At 36.1% G+C, this 20,639-nt stretch overlaps 1 protein-coding gene across 2 annotated transcripts in view; it reads right to left on the bottom strand.

Annotated features, from left to right (window-relative positions):
- Positions 1-1,285: 1,285 nt before the first annotated feature.
- Positions 1,286-20,639, bottom strand: part of ZNF292 (zinc finger protein 292) — a 94,121-nt gene continuing 74,767 nt past the window's right edge. Inside the window, exons 6-9 of one of the 2 annotated variants that reach the window (XM_077750361.1) lie at positions 18,131-18,267; positions 15,678-15,819; positions 12,193-12,231; positions 1,286-9,385 (exon numbers count right to left, since the gene is read on the bottom strand). In XM_077750361.1, the coding sequence (XP_077606487.1) occupies positions 2,231-9,385; positions 12,193-12,231; positions 15,678-15,819; positions 18,131-18,267 (7,473 nt within the window). In that variant the 3' untranslated portion in view covers positions 1,286-2,230. The remainder of the gene's footprint in view (positions 9,386-12,192; positions 12,232-15,677; positions 15,820-18,130; positions 18,268-20,639) is intronic. The other variant, XM_077750362.1, reaches the window with a different exon arrangement.

Consider the following 20,639-nt stretch of genomic DNA (forward strand, 5'->3'; position numbering starts at 1 on the left):
ATATAGTACCTGGAATATAAAAAAAAAAATTAACTCAAATGTTGGCAAACTTTCTCCTGATTATGTAGAAGAACAATTACAGAAATGTCTAGGGGCCAATTTTCTTAAGCTAATGAGCAAAAGAAAAGCCCCAATCCACTGGTATTTTCACCTAACTGTGGCTCATCACTACATTTATCAGAAATAAATCTACTTGCTACTGCACTATTTAGGGCAGTTTGCCAAAGGCCTATCTTTAAGAGCTAGGTCAACTTCCAAGAAAACTCTACGGAAACATTCAGTTGTTAACAAAAATTTAATTTTAAAATTATTCAGAGTTAAGTTATTGTTAATTTAGAAAAAAAACATGTATTAATCACCCATAAGAACAACTTTTATTTTAATAAATAACAGTGGGCTTGCCAAAGGGAAGGGATTTTAATGTGTCAAGTTTTATGCATATTGGTAATAAACCTTAAGGAGGTGAAACCAACTATTCAATATAACCCATTAGGCCCTAAAAATAAAACTACAATACTTCAATAAAACTTAAAAAAATATTTTCCAAAAGAAAATAATTCACTCCTTGACCATGCTTATTTATTCAGAGTACCAGCAATTTCAGTTAAGTGCTTCATTTGTCCTGCAAATCTGATGTTGCACAGGGAATATACACATTTTCATATTATCACAACATCGGCAATATCTCAGGCTAATAATATTGTGAATGCAACTGGCTTATAACAAACACAAAGTCAAAAATCAATGCTACTATATATGGCAAACAGAAACAAAAGTAAATCTGAGAAGATGTTTTCTTTTGTTTCTAGTACTGACGTTAGTTGGACTTCAAACGAAGGTCCTAAACGCTCCTGAAATAACCTCTATCTCGGGCCATGAATCCACAGTATAAATATGGTGAACAGAACTAACCTATAGGAGCTAACTATATGCTGAATAACCAAAATAATCAATTATGACAACTAATACTGCTCTGGAAGACCAATCTAATGAAAAAAGTATCATTAGATATGGTGGGAAAATACAAATCTGTACAATCTAACATCTATAAACAGTAAAATCAAAACATCCAACTTCCTTATAGAAAGTGTTTCATCTATGTAATTATAAATGTTAAGAACTCTTGCATTTTATAAACACAAGATGGGCTCACTTTGATGATACCAATTTTAAGATTTATAAAAATGTTTAAAAAAATCTTTCCACAAAAGTTTATACAGTTTAAAGCTATACACCAATCTATAAATCTCAGAAAATGGAAAAAAAAACTTTATAAGATCACATGTATAAAACAAGAAATGAAATGTGATTTTATTTAAGGCAATACTGGGCTACTTCACAAATCACCACCTCAAATATTTACACTGCTCCACACTACTAGTTTCTATCACATTCACAAAGGATTTTTTTAATACCAAATGTTTAAAATCTTTGACGTAGTAAATTCTTTATTCACATTTCCATTATATTTCATGGAATCATAATAACTATATCCAATTAGAAGCATTGAAAAAAAACTGTAGCTATAGGAAACTGCTAAAGAACCTGCTATAATTTCACATGAATACCATCCCCAAAATCCTAGAGGATAAATTTACAAAGCAGAGCAAGGTGTTGATATAATGTGCCTACTTTGTGAAAAGTAATTTTGAGATCATCTTGTAAATAAATGTTTTATGTAAAAATCAATGAACTATGGCAGAGTTTCTACTTTTAGCTCAAAAATTTCTTAATTTAAAATGAACAGTTTTAAAAACTTGATCACTTAGTTAAAAATTAAAATTCCAAATATAAATGTGTCATTTAATAGTTTAGACTTACACACTGCTGGTGGCAGCAAATGATTTACAATAATAAATATATACAAAAAAGATATCTACAAACAAAGAGTACTGTTCTACATGAGCAGTGACCTGGTGAAACATATCAATCACACAGATAATTCAGTTTAGTTCATGGAAAGGGCAACTGACTGATAGAAATCTGAGGTGTAGCTCAACTATTTACAATAACTGAAGTATTGATTCTGTTCCTCAAGTCCCATAGGGATAAAAAAAAAAAGTTTTACATGACAAATGTCATGTTTTTTTTTTTTCATTTTTCCTTTTTTTGGCCAGGTTAATTCATGTCAACAACAAAAATTAATGAAAAAGTTTCACAATTCTAACATGCATGATGGCTTCCTATTTGAAATAAAACCATAAATGATGTATTTATAGTACATTAGTTATCAGTACTGCCCTCTCCCTGTTGCTTTACCCAAACTAATTTCTTTCATAACAGACACATCTGGATCATTTGAATGTACTTCAAGTTTTTTCAGACTGACGGTAGGTTTCATTTCCTGAAGCTGTTTTAACACAAGTTCAGTGCAATCTTTAAGAGTCTTGTCTAAAACAATTTTTACATTATCACTGCACTGAAGCTGTGATGGATTGGCAAACTGTACAAAGGTTTCACTTTCTTTACAAGAACATACATGATTTCCACTAGTCACAGCAGTCTTGTCAATATTTTTTCTTGAATTTGAATGGGATCCTTTCTTATTTCCACTATTTGGATGGTCTTTGTCAGAATTTTTCTTCTGCTTCACTGCAGACTCTTCAAGAAACTTCAGAAATGATACTTCAAATCCCATTGGTTTAAACGAGCTCCAGTCAAAAGATGCAGGATGCTCCTCTGTAGTTTGAATTGCAACAGCAGTTTCTTCTTCTTTATGAGTGCTACTTAACTCAACTGCTGATGTTGGTTCAGCTTTTTCAACTTTCCTCTTTTTATTTTGGGAGACATTTTTTTCCTTATTAACTCTCTTCAAATTACTTGTTTTTTGTTTTTCTGACTGGCAGGGGTTATTTTCCTGAAAATTATTACTTACATTTGAAGAGGTTTGAGCTTGGGTCTCCACACTTGCATTGTCTTCATTTATTAATTTTGTAATAAATAATTCTGTCAGCTCATCCATTTCGTCTTTTTCATTTTTTTCAATTTCCCTCTGTGGAACTGTAGCTGTTCTGGAGTTGTCACTGCTCTCTGATACACATGCGTCAGAATTTTTCACATCACTCTTATCAACCTCTTGATCAGAAGTTTCCTTTAATTGTGAGTTGCAACACCGCTTGAAGACAATGAGAAGATTACGGTGTTGTGACGTAAATGCCTTCGATAACTTATGGCATTTATAATGTCTAATTATATTGCTTTCACTTGTAACAACTGATGTACACCCCTTTATCATACATGGATACTGGGTTACAAATCTGCTTGTACACTCAGACAAGGCATCGTTCCTAGCCTTTATAGAATATACATGCTTTCCACGTTTCAGAGAATAAGGCTTATTTTCTTCAATCTGCACAATTTTCGCAGTCTTGTTTTCTAAATTATTTTTTTTCTTTCGTTTTGTCTTAGGCATTTTGATTCCTTCCTTTCCAGATTTGTGTTTTGTCCCCCGATGTTTAGACTTTGTCTTTTCTTGGTTTGCCTTGCTTGATATATTTTCCTGACCAGGTGTTAATCTTCTTGGTCGAATCAAATGAGCTTTATGTTTGTCATTATGCTTATTAAAAATGTGTCGGAGGAGATTTGACCGAGTTGCATATATACGGTCACAGCCTTCACAGTCACACTTGTATATACCATCTTCTTCAGTTTTATTTCCCCTTATCCCAATTCCATGATCTGCCTCAAGATGAACAACATAGTTCAAATATGTAGTAAACGAAGATTTACACTCTAACTGGTCACATGGAAACTTCCCAACATCCACAGAAGCAGTCATACTTTCAATTTCCTCAGGAGTCATTTCATGAAGTTTCATGTAGTGCTGGATGAGGCCAGTAATTGCTTGAAAGATTCGAGAACAGTCACTCACCTGACATCGAAATTCTTTCACAGTTTGTTTAGTTTCAATCTCTTCACTTTCCTTACCAGCTTCACTTTCCTCTTCAATTTCTGCAGAAAATGCAGGTAGATCTGATTTGTGTACAGCCTGGTAATGCAGAATTAAGTTCTGCTGTATAGTGAAAGCAGCAAAGCAACCTTGGTGAACACATCGATAAGGTCTGTAGGGACTGTAGCTTGTTGGAAACTCAAGGGAGTGGGAAACTGGCTTCTTGCGTTTTTTCTCCTCCTTTTCTTTTTTATGTCTCCTAATTTTCCGCCCTTTGGTTTGTACGTTTGTGAGAGAATTTATATTACATTGTTCTGAAGTATCTGTAATCACTTGCAAAGAACTTTCTGTTTTTTCAGGACTTTTTTTTTCTACAAGTTGTTTTTCTGGGTTAACTGCTGTATTACTGAGGACATTTTCCTTCATTGCTCCCAATTCTAAAGCAGGCTGGAACTCCCTTTTATTTTCCTCTGTCATAGTTAGCTGTCTTTTTTGTTGTGAAATTCGTGGGGCTGACAAATTTTCACTCTGAGATTTTCTTCCATAAGGCCTTTTTATTTTTAACTTCACCATTTCTTCTGTTGTAAAATGATGGACCAATTGACAGTGTGCTCGGAGATTAGAATTTCTTGTAAATGTTTTTGTACAGGTAGGTACTACACATTTAAATGGAGCAAATTTCAACTGATTCTTCTTAATTTCAAGAATCATCTCTGGAGTGTACTGATGAATCTTACCATAGTGCTTGAATAAAGCATCCTTTGTCATAGCACTATAATTACAACCTTGGTTTTGACACACAAAGGGTTTATTAACTTTGTCACTGAACTGAATGTTACTTATCATTTCAGAAACTGGCTGAACAACTGTGACATTTGGGATTGGTTTAATGGGAGTGGGAGTCAGTGTCACTGATGTGTTTATTAGTACACACTGAGATGCTGGAGTGGACAGGTCATTTTCTAATTTTAATTTCTGTAAGCCTTCTAAAATTTCCTGTATTTGATCCTCCTTATGTAATACTTCAGACTGAGGAATGTTACTTTTTGTTGGCATGACACCTATGAAGGAGGAAAACTGCGAAGAATCAGGTAACTTGCTATTCTGTACAGTGTTTACTGAGGGAAGCTGAATGTTATAATTTATTTGAGCACTCTGTGATGTTTCAGCAACACCCTGAGATCCACTTTTTACCTCAAGTATTTGAGAATTCATAGCACTTTTAATAATTTCAAGAGTCTTTTCAAAGTTTTGCATAACATTGTCTTCAGAAATCTGCAAATCAGAATTTATTGAAGTTGTGCATGAATTCAAAGCCATCATTTGGGAATCACCATTTTCAGTTTTTAATGTTAACGGAGCTAACACTGTATGGGACTCAAGACTAGTTTTAAAGTTTTCTTTCACATCAGTAATAAATAACTGATTGTCAACATTATTTAATTTCTGTGCTAGGTTTTCCACCAAACCCTGAGGCTCACAATTTGGAATTACATTCGAATGGAGGTTAGTAGTTGGTATCTCAATACTCTTTGCTATAAGTCCCATTGCTGTTAAGTCACTTGTTACCAAGTTCTGGGAAGCATTAGGTGCAATTAGGGGAGGGGCGACTTTCTTTCTTCTCTTTGAAGCACTGTTTCCCTTTTTATTTAAATGACTGGACCTTGTGTTCTGAGGACCACTTATAACTGAAACACGTGAACTGTTACTGGTAAAATTTTGTGATGGCCCACTAGAATTAGGGAATGAACTAGAACACAAACCATTTTCAACAGTCTTCAGTAGTAAGTCATTTGTTGGGAAAACAGGTAAACTGCTGCATTCCTCAATGGAGGAAGTTTTGGAGTTTGGTGTCCTATTCTGGTTTGTCAGCAGGGGGCTTGGGTGGCATACAGTCTGCAACAGGGGTGGCACAGCTGGGTTTGGCATCACTGCTGCATTTACTTGTGCTGCATCTGAAACACAACCTGCTGGAACATGAGAAAGTATTTCAGCACCCTCAAACGTACTGGGAATGCCAGCAGTTTCCAAAGCTTGTTTAATAATTTCACTTCCTTCTTGACTAACACTGGTACTAAAGCTAGTCACACCAGTCCGGGAAAATGTATTTGGTAAAAATGTTGATGAGCGATTTTCAGCAGCAAGAAGTTGCAGGAATGACGGATCTTTAAAACATGCTTCTGGGTTGAAGGTAGACTGTTGCGGCTGCGGCAAATTTACTGCATTTGTGGAGAGAATCATGCTGGCAAGAAGAGAAGGCTGTCCATTATTCTGTAGAAGTTCTTGAGCAATTTCTGCTCCATCCAGTGGTTTACAATAAGATCGCTTAGACAAGTGCCCACCCAGAGATCTGGGATTAGTAAAAGCCCTATAACACCTGCTACAGATAAATTTCCCATCTCTGATAATTGCAGGCCATTTAGCCCTTTTGTTGTGCTTGGGTTTTCTTTCCTTCCCATTTGGGCCCCGCCCACGGTCTTTTTTAACTTTTTCAGGTGCAGACTGTTGGGCACTGGTGCTATTAAAGTCATTTGCAACATTGACTTGTGAAGGAAAAACTGCATTTTCACCATTGCCTCCCTTTAGAAAGGAGGAATTGGTGTTTCCTTCAATCTGTGAGGAAAAATGATTTGTATTATTTTCCAGTTGGGAAAAAACAGAATTAGCGCCACTATCTGCTGGTGAAGGGAAAAGAGACATTGAACTGCTTTCTGCAGGTAAAGGAAGGAAAGGATCTGAGCCACTGTCAATATTCAAAGGCAAAACTGTTTTGGTTAGATCTTCCATTTGTGCTGGCAAGGTAGGAGTAGATAAATTTTCCATTTGGGAACATATAATCCCACCACCTTGTTCATTTTTATCCTGAGAAGGTATATTTGGATTTATGACACTTTCCACTGACGGCAACAGTGGAGCTGACACACCTGCTAAATGAGCTGGAAAAATGGAAGGCGACATGTGCTGCAACTGATTTGAACAAGTAGGATTCCCGTTGGCTTTGGTCTGTGGTGTAAAAAATGCATTGTTAGAGCTGCTCACCTGTGATGGCAAAAAATAAACAAACTTGCCATTATTTGGTGTATTTAAGTTGTTTGATTTTTGACCTTTTTTACTTTTGCGCTGCATTTTAAATGCAGCATACTGGTCAGGGTGTGCTGTCTTCATATGTTTCCCAATACTCTGTGAAGAATTATAGGTTCGAGTACATCCTTCAACCTGGCAACTGAATTTCTGACCTGGTGCTTTTGGAGGCACTGATGGAGTTCCTAAAGAACTACTTGGGTTGGGCTGTGATGGAACAAATGTGATACTTTCCAATGTCTTAAGAGGTAAATTATAAAGACTGGATGATGTTTTAACATTACCTCCACATTCAAACTTAGAAGCTGGTAAACTGTTTTGAAATCCTGCCTGGTTTTGCACAGAAAAGGTCATCAGGTTGTTCACTTGTCTTTCTAAGTTTTGTGGGGTAAGGTCACCTATTTTGAGGGTTTCTGAATTTACTAAAGAATTCTGAGTAATCTGGGCTTCATTAAAGCAATCCTGTTCTTTTCTTTCTTGAAAACCTGGACGACACAAATCATTACAAGTATCTTCAACCGGTGTGTGCAAGTTTGTGACCAATGATTCACCAGTGCCTTCCACAGTTGAGTTTTCTTGCTTTCCGAAGTTATCCTCAATCCCCTGATTGAGGGACACTTTAATGGACACAGCTACTTCACTGGCCTGAAGGAGAGGAGTAGTCACTGGGTTTTCCAAGCCATTTGTCAATGGTCCATCAGCTTGCCTGAGCTCTGATACAGAAATCTGGTCTTGTTTGGTCACAGCTGATTCTGTTTTGCTTTTATCCCAAGCATCACTTCTATCTGCTGGTAAGGTGTTTTCAATGTTATTTTCTGAAGGAAGCAGAGACCTCTCTTTTTCAATGCTCACTTCTGTGTTCTGATTCACTTTAGAAGGCTGAACACAATCTCCAGGTGAATTAAGATGGTCTTCCGGAGGCAGCACTTTTTCAGGAGTACTGTGATCATCCAGATGCTTTTCTAGTTCACTCTGAGAACGATACACTTTACCACAACCTGTGAACTTACAAGTGTAAGTATTATAATGCTGTGCTTCATGATCATATAGTAAGTAAGCTTCTGAAAAAATTCTGCCACATTTAGGAAACATACACTTTGCTCTAAAAACTTGATGTTCCTTTCGGTGTGTTAAGAGCTCTGCATAACTATTAAAACCAGCCTTACATTTCATCTGTATACAGATATATGGTTTACTGCCACAGTGCATTTGTAGGTGATCATTAAGATGAGTAACACTTACAAAATGCCGTCTACAGTACTGGCAAATAACTTTTTTGCTTTGCATTTCAAGAAAGCGCTTGGCATCTTCATTATCCTTATGCCCCTTTACATGAGCAATTAAATTTTTAAAGTACTTAAAGCCCTTTTTACAAAAAGTTACAGGGCAATTAAATTCATTAACGGGCACTGGTTTCTGGACTGGGATCACTTCTGGCTCATAAGATTTATCTTTGTCATCATTCTCATCATCTGAACCATCATTGTCATTAAATACTATGAAATCTGTTGAATACAGACTATTCTTTTTTATAGGCCGCTGCTCCTGCTTGGTCACAGCATTAGTCTTCTGATGCTCATTAGTAGTTGTGATTTTAGGTGGCCTCCCCAATCTTCTTAATGGTTTCATAGCTGCTAGTCTCTCTTTACTAGATTGTTTAACATGCAATGTGACATGAGGGACAAAAGTTTCTTTAGAATTGAAGTTCTTTGCACATATAGGACAACTGTAAATCCCATCTTTGTAATGTTTCTGAGCATGTCGTACTATTCTATGACCAAGGAATTCTTTGTCACACAGCACACAATACTGCATGTAGGCTTGCCAATTCCTAAACCTAGCAGATATAAATCCTCTCTCTCTTAATTGTTTTATCTCTCTCTTCTTCTGCTTTTCATCACAGAGGTCTTTGAGAAGGCCAGAATTAGCACCAACTCCACCAGAAAGTCCATTCACAGAAGTTTCTTTAATATCTTCCTGGTAGTCTACTACTTTCTCATAAACTTCACTGTCGTTTAGTTCATCTATTGAAGACACAATGGATGCTTCTTCCCCCATTAATGCAAGACATTGTCGTTTTAAGGTTTTCCAATCCCAGAATTCTGGATCAAAGGGCCACTGAGTTTTCAATACAAGTAAGAGCTCACAGCGTAGAGAATTTGGTATTGGAAGATTCTCTTCATCGTATTTCTGATCTGGCTGGTTATACAACATTTCCACAGCATAATATGCATCTACCGTAGGCTCAATAAGAAATTCACTCAGTTGACAAGCACGTTTAACTTCCAGATCATCAGGCAACAAGCACGAAATGGTCTTGCAAATAGATATTTTCACTTCAGTATTTTCTGTCGATTCCAAACGAAGGGCTTTTACACATAGTTCTATACAGGTGGCAAGTCCAGCCCCTTCAGTCTGTGAAAAAGCAAACAGGAAATGTTAATTTAATCTACACTTAACCAACACATACAAGTGAATTTAGTTATTTTTAAATTGAGGTTTGCTTTTCTCAAATTTTACAATAGCAAAATATGAAAAACTGCCTCTTATAAAGCACTGTAGTTGAGTTGTGTGTGTGTAAAATGAACTGTAAAGAATAGCAGAAAAAGGATAAGCACTGGGAACTAAGACAACACCTGGGTATAAAATCATCTAATATAATTAGGCAAACTTGGAAGTTATTACCATCTCTAACCATTCATAAAAGAAAGAACAGAACAACATAAACTTCCTAAAACTGATGTATTAATCAAAGTTATGTTTTTTAAGTGTCTGATATAGGATAGCATAATGTCTGGCACATAGGAAGTGATCGATAAATGTCAACTCTATCACAAATCTCATTTCCTAAGTTTGTATTTATAGTCCTTCTCAAACAAAAAACCTCTTAACCCAATTACAGAACTGAGAATGTCCCTCTATTTCCTAACTTACTAGTAATGAAAGGAGATTTTCACTTTTAACAGAATAATCTGATCCTTCATGGGGGGAAGGGACTCTTAGTTCTATCATACATTGGCTGAATGCCAAATCCTCTACCTCACTGCTGAAACATCTTAAAAATGAGGAGACACAATAAATGTTTTTCCTTTTGAATTAGCATTTTTTAAGTTTGTTTATTTATTGAGAGAGAGAGCACATGGGAAGGGAGGGAGGGNCAGGCCATCAGTGCAGAGCCTGACATGGGGCTCAAATTCACAAACCATGAGATCACATAACCTGAGCTGAAACCAAGAGTTGGATGCTGAAGTGACTGAGCCACCTAGCTGTCCCTGAATTAGCATCTTGAATTATTATTACAAGATAGCACTAATGATGGTAAAAGTCATTTGAAAATATATGTAGTGAAGAGATAAAAAGTGGGTTTTTAAAGGACTAAGAGAACATAAATATAAGAAATAAGCCAACTGTAAGATGTGGCCACATTCATGGGGAATGGAATATGTATTAGATAGGATCAAAAGGCAAGAAAAAAACAGGTTAAAAAAAAAAACCTCATAGGGTCTGTATTTTCACAGGCTAAGAAGGAAATATTTTTTTTTTTAAAAACTAAAACAGAAGCTTAGATTTGTAGACCAAAAGGAAAGTGAAGGGAAGATAAATTGGCCTTGACTTTAGGAAAAACACAAACACCAAGAAGAAAATGGACAAGAATAGATATGAGACCTATATGAAAAAAAATTTTTAATGTTTATTTATTTTTGAGAGAGAGAGAGACAGAGCACAACCAAGGCAGGGGCAAAGAGAGGAAGACATAGAATCTGAAGCAGGCTCCAGGCTCTGAGCTCTCAGCACAGAACCCAATGTGGGGATCAAACTCACAAACCACGAGATCATGACCTAAGCCGAAGTCAGATGCTCAACTGACTGAGCCACTCATGTGCCTGAGACCTATTCTTAAAAGTGACAGTAAAGAAAGAACAAGGAAAGAGGTGGGACCATATGGTTGTCTCTAGCTTTCACATCAAACCTGTATAGTTATTTTATACTATTCCAAGAAAAATCTGAGTCAGAAAACTTTTACAATAAAAAAAAACATTTGTACCTCTTGTTACATGCTTTAGGGGCTACTTCTAATAATGCACAAATGATGATGATGGTGTTTATCAGACTAGTAAATATGTAGAGGACAAGAATTCTGGAAAAGGCTGTAATTATTTTAAAAATTCAGGAAATGACTGAGAAAGGACTTTAAGAAAGGATTCAGGATATAGAGGTTTCGCGGATGAAGGACATCTATCTACTTTGAGGAAGATGACTGTAACTATTCTCTGTCACATGAATGTTGATCTCTTTCTCTATAAATGACAAAAGTAGATTCAAAAGCTCTACCTATTGCTTAGAAAATGCAACTAAAATTATTTCAGAGAGAAACTCAACTGACATTTCTATTCTAATACAGTCTGCTACTGGATTCAAGGGTACATTTCAACTCATTAAGCACAAATAGCTTTGAATAAATCTGCTTTAAAAACATCTTAATGTTATAATTAAATGTGTAATCTTAAATCATGGCAACAAAACTACAACAAAATTTTTATTCTTATGAGTTTTCATCTTTGTGTGTGTGACTGAAAATTAAGTTTATAGGTGATACTCAAATCATAAGCTGGTTATACAGTAAGTGCATTTTTTTTTATTAATTTTTAAATTTTATTTATTTTTTAAGTAGGCTCCATATCCAGCATGGAGCCTGTGCAGGGCTTGAACTCCCAACCCTGAAATTAAGACCTGAGTGGAGATCAAGTGTCCAATGCCTAATTGGCTGAGCCACTCAGGTGTCCTTATAATAGTCATATTTTTTAGATTTTTAATATTTGTTTTTGAGGGAGTGAGCATGCGAGCATGGGCACAAGCATGAGTGGGGGAGGGGTAGAGAGAGAGGGAGACACAGAATCTGAAGCAGGCTCCAGGCTCCGAACCGTCAGCACAGAGCCAACTTGGAGCTCGAACTCACAAACCACGGTATCATGACCTGAGCTGAAGTCAGATGTGCTTAACTGACTGAGACACCCAGGTGCCCCTATAGTAAGTGTTTTTAAAGAGGAGTTTGAATTCACAATTTTCCAGAAGTATGTAATTAAACAAGTAATTAGCCTATAATAATCTACTTAATCAATAACATTAGTTAATAAAAGTACTGATAGCGCCATCTTGAATTTAAGAGTCAAATTTGCTTGAACTTAAGTGCTAAAAATTCAGAGAGAGAAATAGAGACTCACCCACACCCCCCAGACAGTGGTCCAGCACCAGGCAACCTTCTGAAAAATACAAGGTTTTATATTTGGGTACCTACCCCCCCACCTCCACTTTTCTGTTCCTCTCCACTAACTGCCTAGGATCCTTGACCCAAAGCTACCTTAGGCTTACAGACTGATTAATTTCCCCATGTACACCTTATTCAGCCTTTCTCCATCCATGCATACCATGTTTTGCCCTGCTTTAAAATTCTTGAGGGGCGCCTGGATGGCTCAGTTGGCTAAGCATCTGACTTCGGCTCAGGTCATAATTTCACAGTTTGTGGGCTCGAGCCCCACATCAGGCTCTGTGCTGACTGCCAGCTCAGAGCCTGGAGCCTGTTTCAGATTCTGTGTCTCCCTCTCTCTCTCTCCCTCCCCTGTTCTCGCTGTGTCTCTCTCTCTCTCAGAAATAAATAAAACATTAAAACAATTTTTTTTAATTCTTAAACTGTTACCTTTGTATTTCAGAATTAAATATATATTCTTAATTTGTAATACATAAAAAGGCCTTCACAATCTTACCTCATCTGGTCTAGACTAATCTTTTTATCTTTTGCTCTAACCAAATAGCCTATATTGGCAAAGTAAGCTAACGACAGATCCCTAAATACACCATTCTCTCATTTGTCTTGATACCACTTGTGATACTTTGATATAAGAAGAAATACATATTTTTTCATCCAGGGTTCCCAGCACATAGCTCCTAAAACCTTTGTAATTTCCTAAATGGTAAGAGCTATAAGGGATCCTTTTGTTCCCAGCTCCTAAAATAGCTCCAGAGCCTTAAACTGTGAAACAGGTGTTGTTATTAATAAGGCCCTTTTAACCACAAAGGAGTTTGTTAATGAGGTGATTTTTGGAAAGCCCCCAGATAACCACCGGATGGTGACTGGTAGCAGGGGAACAAACCTGTGATTATCGAGGGTTGGAACTTTTAGCTCTTGCTCCCACCCACACCTCGAAGGGAGGGAGATGCTGGGCTCTGAATCAATCACCAACACTGGGCAATAATTTCATCAATTGGGCTTATGTAATGAAGCCTCTATAAATACCCAAAAAGAACAGGGTTCAGAGACCTTCTGCACTGGTAAACATGTAAAGATCTGGGAAGGCAGCTTGCCCTTTCCCCCATAACTTGCCCTGTGCATCTCCTCTTTCATCTGGCTCTTCCTAAGTTGTATCCTTTTATAATAGGGTATATATAGGTAAACTGCCTTCCTGAATTCTGTGAGCCACTCTGGCAAACTAATGAAATCTGAGGAAGACGGCTGTAGGAACCTCTGATTTTAGCTCGTTGGTCAGAAGCACAGGTGACAAACTGGACTTATTAGCATCTCAAAGGGTGTGTGTGGCAGTCTTGTGGGACTGGGTCCTTAATCTGTGAGATCTGTGCTACCTCCAGGTAAACAGTATCAGAATTAAGTTGTAGGATACTCAGCTGGTGTCCAGAGAATTGCTTGATGTGGAGAAAATCCCCACACATTTGATAACCAGAAGTATTCAGTGAGTAGTGAGGAGAAGAGAGAAGTTTTTTCTTTATATTACTTTACATGTTTTTCTATTACCAGGAACACTTTGCCCTCCCCTTCTGTCTGGCTATCACTGAGAGTCAAAACAGACAAGTGGGTTAGATGGCTCATCTGTTCCTGTGTCTCCATCAATAGAGTGAAAACCATAAGAATAGAGATATATTTTTCAACCTTTAAATTCCAAAGATCTAGGAAAAATCAAGAACTTGCCAGTAGTCTTCAACAACTCCTGGAATTTTGTTTTTTAAATTTATTTTTAAATTTTAATTATTTATTTTTAAATTTATTTGAGAGAGAGAGAGCACACAAGTGGGGGATAGGGGAGGGAGAGGGGGAGGGAGAGAGAGAGAGGGAGGGAGGAAGAGGGAAGAAGAGGGAGAGAAGGAGAGGGAGACAGAGAGAGAATGAATCTTAAGCAGACTCACACGACCCCAGGATCATGACCTGGGTCAAAATCAAGAGTCAGATGCTAAACTAACTGAGCTACGCAGATGCCCAACTCCCAGCATTTTTAAAGAGGGCCACTAGTGGGGCGCCTGGGTGGCTTAGTCGGTTAAGCGTCCGACTTTCGTTTAGGTCATGATCTTGCAGTTCGTGGGTTCGAGCCCCGTGTTGGGCTCTGTGCTGACTGCCAGCTCAGAGCCTGGAGCCTGTTTCAGAGTCTGTGACTCCCTCTCTCTCTCTGACCCTCCCCTGCTCATGCTGTCTCTCTCTCTCTCTCTCCCCTAGAAATAAATTAAAAAAAAAAAATTTACTTATGTCTTCAAATATATGTAATTTATAGTTTCTATCCTTGCATGTTTAATCCTGTTCTTACTTCTCTCTGCCTGAATTCCGTCATGACAAACTGTTTCATGTTCTATAAATCTTGATCACAAACTCATCTTAAGAGGGCTTCAGCTAAGAATCCTGTACTGACGGTATGGCTCTCCAAAGTTCTGCATTTGCTTCTCACAGGTATCCCAGGTGTTACCAGGCCAGTACTCCACCATTACCTTCTTAAACATTACTTACTCGGCATGGGGATTTCTGGACTATACAGACAAGGTAAATTTGGATCCCAAATCTGCAAGAGGGTAAACCTATTACAACTTCTTAAAGAAAACATTTTTCCTTCTCTGACCCACAGCCCAGTTGGACATGCACAAGGTTTCCTATCATTTATCTGTGTTTAAAAAAACCCAAAAAGGTAGTAGTATTTTTCTAGTCTACTTTTTTCAGTGAAATTATAGAACTTCAAGGTTAGGGAAGGGAAGGGGGACAGAGAACTCACTTCCAGCTCCCCAACATGAGAGGGCCCAAGATCTTATCACCTATCCCCATAAAGCGATCTCCTATCCCCATGTGTATATCAAAACTCAAAGCCCTTAGTTACTGCAAGTAATAACATACCCCAATCAATCCCCACCAGGCTAGAAGAGGCCCAGCATCAGCTCAAGTTTTCTGCTCCAGTTTTTAAGTTCTTCTTCATTTTAAGCCTAAGGATTTCCCCTCCCTAAATTCATGCCATCTCAGATGCTATACTCAAAAGAAATGTTTATTTCATCAAGAATTTGGGGGCATTTTGTTGAAAATTGATTTTTAGACAATGTAATCTGTCAGACTGCTAGCAAAGGAAGCTCTCTCTACATTTCTCTTACACACTTTCTAAATTTCTACAGAACCGAACTATCAAAATAGCAGAAGACTTAGGAATAAAAGTTGTAGAAGGAATAAAATATTAGTATATTACTTTTCTTCAGGTCAAGAGCAAGACCCCTGGCTCTCATTTGCATTTTTAAGTTTCTCTATAGCAAATCTCTACTATAAGACTAATAAGGAAAGCAATGTTCAAAAACTCTAAAACAAAAATCACTGGAGGAGGTGCCAAAATAATGTCTTTTATTAAAGATTATTTATATTTCTTAAATTAAGGAAAAATAGCTTGATTGTTCTTACCTCGGAATTAATAACTTTAATCAGGAAGAAAATGTGATATACCGTCTTGGTTAACAGAGAAAGTTGACGACATCTTTCTAGGTATACTTGTATAGATGGTTCTACTCTTTGCTGTAATTTACTCCAAAAGAGAGTGAGTTCCCTAAAAAAAGAATAAAAAATAAGTTGAAGCAATAATGTAATGATCATGGACTATGTCAGTACAGTCATTACATTTGAAATTAAAGCTGGTTTTAGATTCTAATTCTACATGTGAAACTTGTTTAAATTAGATATAAAATAGATCTCAATTTTTTAGAGACTACATAAAATCAGGATATGATTTATCATTTTATTGACTGATACTTTTCAATCTCAGACAGAAACACTGCCTGTCACTGGTGAAGCACCTCTCACTGAAACTAAAATTATACAAATGGTCACTCTGAGTCACATTTGAACTTTATATAAGAAGTATGAAATGTGTGTATACATAAAATGCATAATACATATATATCAATGGCATATTTTAAAAAGCATTTCATTTTTATTCTACCTTAAATTTAAAATTGATCAATTGGTCAATTAAATTTAAGATTTTAAATTTAATACTATTAAATGTTAACAACCAACAATGACACAGAACCCAAAAGAAAGTGACTTAACTAACTTCTGTCAAATTGGTAAAATAATAAAAGAAATCTTTGAAAACTGACTTTAAAATTATTTCAAATGCAATCAGAATGTATTTTTCATAGAAAATAAGCCTACTGAAATGATGAATTTTCCTCCCTTTTACCTATCATCCTATTTCTCTTCTGTCCTCCGTGGTTAATTTCCACAAAAATCTTCTTCCTTGTTTCAACTTTTTTCACCAAGTATACTCCTCAATACAGGCCTTTCCTATTATTATTTCCTCAGTTTGCACTCCTAGGAACTCTGCCCTTTCACCACCCAATTGAATAACTTGCTCATTCACTGGATTTTAACCTATATATTGAGGACTTCAAAATCTGTCTCTCCAGTCTTGACCAATTTCACCTCTCTAGTTCTTTATAAGACTTCTCCACTTTGATCTCTTCTGAAACCTGAAACTTAATATATGAAAAAGATGATTAACATTCTTTCCAGTTCACCATCTTTCTAATTTAATGCATCATTATCACTGACCCTATCAGCCCCTGCTTTTTACTATCCTAAACACTGTTATTGTCAACATTTTTTTTACCCCATGCCACATGCATAAGGAAGCCTTCATAACTTCCCAGATGGACTGTTTATGGGTTTTCTAGTTGATTTTCCTGTCTCAACTCTGTCTTGCCACTTAATCCCAACTCTGCTCTCACTGTTCAGCCCCCAACCCATTCTTCTCAATTACTTGTTTTAAACAGCATTTCTTAAACATAAACTCCTATTTTGCCTTCCTTCTTAAGAGCTGATAATAGATTGCCTTTGTTGGTCATATGAAATCCAGACTTTGATACCTTTTTTAATGAAAAGCATACTTAATTTCCTATTTATTACAACTATTTATGTTGCATAGAAAATATACTTGTCCTTAGTAGTAAATGCATGTTATTTATTCTTCCTTCAGAATCTTTCTACATGCTTTTTATATTAATCCTCTCTGTAGTGCATTCATGATTTTCCCATCATAACAAAACTCACAACTGCTCAGAAAACCTTTATAAACTTTATTCTTCTTTAATGCTACATTTATTTAGCTTGTCTGTTCCATATTCATTTGTATGTAATGTGTTAGTCACTTGGCAAAAATTCTTAAATGTTAGTATATTGTAAAATAAATTTGTGTTTCCATATAACCAATGTAACAGTGAAGACTGATAATGCTCTTCACTAAACAGACTGTCAGCTTTTGCTAACATATTAATTTAAGACAGCTGACCTTAAGATTTTTGAATCAGCTGAAGTCAACAGCCCCATTAGTTGTAAGCTCCCAAAAGATTATATATAACAGGCTTTGCACACTTGAAAATGTATCATATAAAGTAATGTGCACTGAAGAAGGCAGTGAAGTAAAATGATTGTCTCACAGACAGAAAATGAACTATATTTCCATACATGAATGATTGGCAGCTAATTATGTAATTGAAAGTGTGTAATATGCAGAGGGAAAAAATACACACATTCAATCATAGATTGCTTACATATCTGAAAACATTGTTATTGTGGCATTAGATAAAATAAAACTTTCTTTCATTTTCTAACATTTATTAATCATTATACAATCATTACTGGTATAGTAAGGAGTTGTGTGGTCCTTAATACAAAAAAATTTTAAAGTTATAATATGAACTACTTGACAGTTTACATAGCATGTAATGACTGAAAATAAGCTTTTTCTCTTAAGACTTTAAAGGATTAAAAATATGTTCTCAAGCTCTCTGCATTCTCACAACCTTTCTTGTATTCTTGTTTAACAAAGTTTTCCTTACAAAATAAAATCAACTCACCAAGCACAGTACATATCTCCTTGTTGAAGCTGACGTGATAAAAATGCAGTACATAAGACAAGAGCATTTTTTTCATCACCCTCAGATTCTAAGTTGCAGATCATTTCTAGTGCATCTTTACAATCAACTTCTGAGATCTACAGAAAAAGGACATAGAAATAGGCCATAGCACAGTTTGTATTAGGATATATAGCAATAGACTTTAAAATCTTCACTAGACATTTACAGATCATTTTAATCAGTAAAACCTCACAAACTCATATACTATCAATTCATAGTTTGTCATTACTAGGCTGCAATAAAGCAATCTTTTTTCAAGTCAGAAAACCAACTATTTTCAAGAATTTTACAAATATCTATATGTAAAAAACTAATGCTAATTTTAAGTACCCACTACCCATTAATCAGGCCTATGATACTGAAAAAGAAAAGCTGTATTTTTCCCCCTTTTCATCTGGTAATTTAAAAAGCATTAGAATCAGCAGAAAGACAGAGAAAGGTCTATTGGATATAGACTAATAAAGTGTCTTCATCTGAGGGGGAAAAAGTATAATATGAAACATTTTATACTGTAGTTATAACCACCTTTAAACTCATCTCAGCTTTCTATAAATCTCCATTATTTTTCTTTTCATATAAATTCATTTCATCTCAAAGCCTCAACAGTCATGCATACATAAGTATAACATAGATGAAGGCAACTTCTTCATTAAATTACAATCTTACTGCTTATTTTTTGAAAAGTTTAAATTTACTATCACAGTACAATGATTTACTACATAAACAGAATTTACATGTATCTATACAAGCATTTGCTGTAAAACAAAGATATGTCCAACAGCACACATCACAAATTACCAATGTTCCACGAAATAAAAAAGATTAATTCCAACGTGTTACAACTGACAAACAGCAAAAAAAAAAAAAAAAAAAATTGAAGACCAATACAGACCACTGGCACCCATGTACCACAGAGGTAACCATGCCACTCCTTATCGATCTTGTCTCCCCTCATCAACTTGCGAGTATGTGAGTGAGAGACAGACAGAGAGAAAAAGAGAGAGAGAGAATAAAATATGATGTGTTTAGGACTGCACAAGTGCCTAAATAAGGATAATCTTGAGGTTGATCTTTGAGGAGAATTAAGGTTGCATGAGAATAGATTTGGAGGTTCCATTCTATACCTTAAGTTGGGCTAGAAACCACTAAAACAAGACCCAGCTCTGAGTCTATGTGTTTAACAACAATGATTTCTTAAAGGAATTATGAAGTTAGTGGCAGAGTTAAGACTGAAACTGAAGTCTTGGAACTCTCCGGTACAGTGCTCTTTCCATTATTCCTCCATCTGACTCTTTCTAACAAATCTTTAAGTGAGCCCACTTAAACAAATTTAAAAAAAGGCTGAACAATTTGTAATATCAAATATCTGTATCACATTAAATACACTGTCAGACATATTTTATTATTTAATCAGAAATTTTCTACTAGGTAAGCATTATAATTAACATATTATACACAATGAATGTGGGGTTCAAGGAAATTATGTAATTTGCCCAAGCTGCAAAAGTTAATTAAGTGGTAGAGCTACAAATCAAATTTTGTCTGACTGACATCAAATACTCCCCTTCTTTCCATTTGATCACATTATCTTTTACTGCAACTGTTATTTTTTTAAAAAATTTTTTAGTGTTTATTTTTGAAACAGAAACAGAGCATGAATTAGGGAAGGGCAGAGAGAAAGAGAGGGAGACACAGAATCTGAAGCAGGCTCCAGGCTCTGAGCTGTCAGCACAGAGCCTGACAGATGGCTTGAACCCACAAACTGTGAGATCATGACCTGAGCCGAAGTCGGATGCTTAACCGACTGAGCTGCCCAGACACCCTGAAACAGTGTTAACTTTAAACAATTATCCTGGTATATACACACAGACAAATGTTAGGAAGTCAACCCATGAGTTTTGTTTACTTTTTCATGTTAATAATAATAATAATAACAGCTCATATTTATTTATTAGTGCCAGCTTCTTCAGAAATAGTATTGCTAAATCTGCACAATAGCTTGCCTGGTAGATATTACTATTAACTTTTTAGAGATAACGTTCAGAGAGGTTACTTGCTCAAAGTCACATGCTATTAATTAGTGGCAGTGAAGATTTCAACCCAGATGGAGCTTCAAAGTCTTTATTTTATCCAGAATTCTCCATGCACAAGCATGTTGAGGCCCTTTATTGCTAAATATTGATTTTCACATATTTAGGTTTAATAAAAAATCTTACATCCTGAAAGTCTGATTTGTTTTGAATCTGATCTTTCGCTGTTGTTCTTCTACACTGTTTTTTTTTTTAATGTTTATTCATTTTTGAGAGAGAAAGAAAAAGAGAGAGAGAGAGAAAGACAGAGACAGAGCAGGCAGAGAGAGAGGGAGACAAAGATCTGAGGCAGGCTCCAGGCTCTGAGCTGTCAGCACAGAGCCCGATGTAAGGCTCAAACTCATGAACTGTGAGGTCAT

This window comes from Crocuta crocuta, unplaced genomic scaffold (genome assembly GCF_008692635.1).
Source record: "Crocuta crocuta isolate KB4526 unplaced genomic scaffold, BGI_CrCroc_1.0 scaffold9, whole genome shotgun sequence".
Taxonomy (NCBI): Eukaryota; Metazoa; Chordata; class Mammalia; order Carnivora; family Hyaenidae; genus Crocuta; species Crocuta crocuta.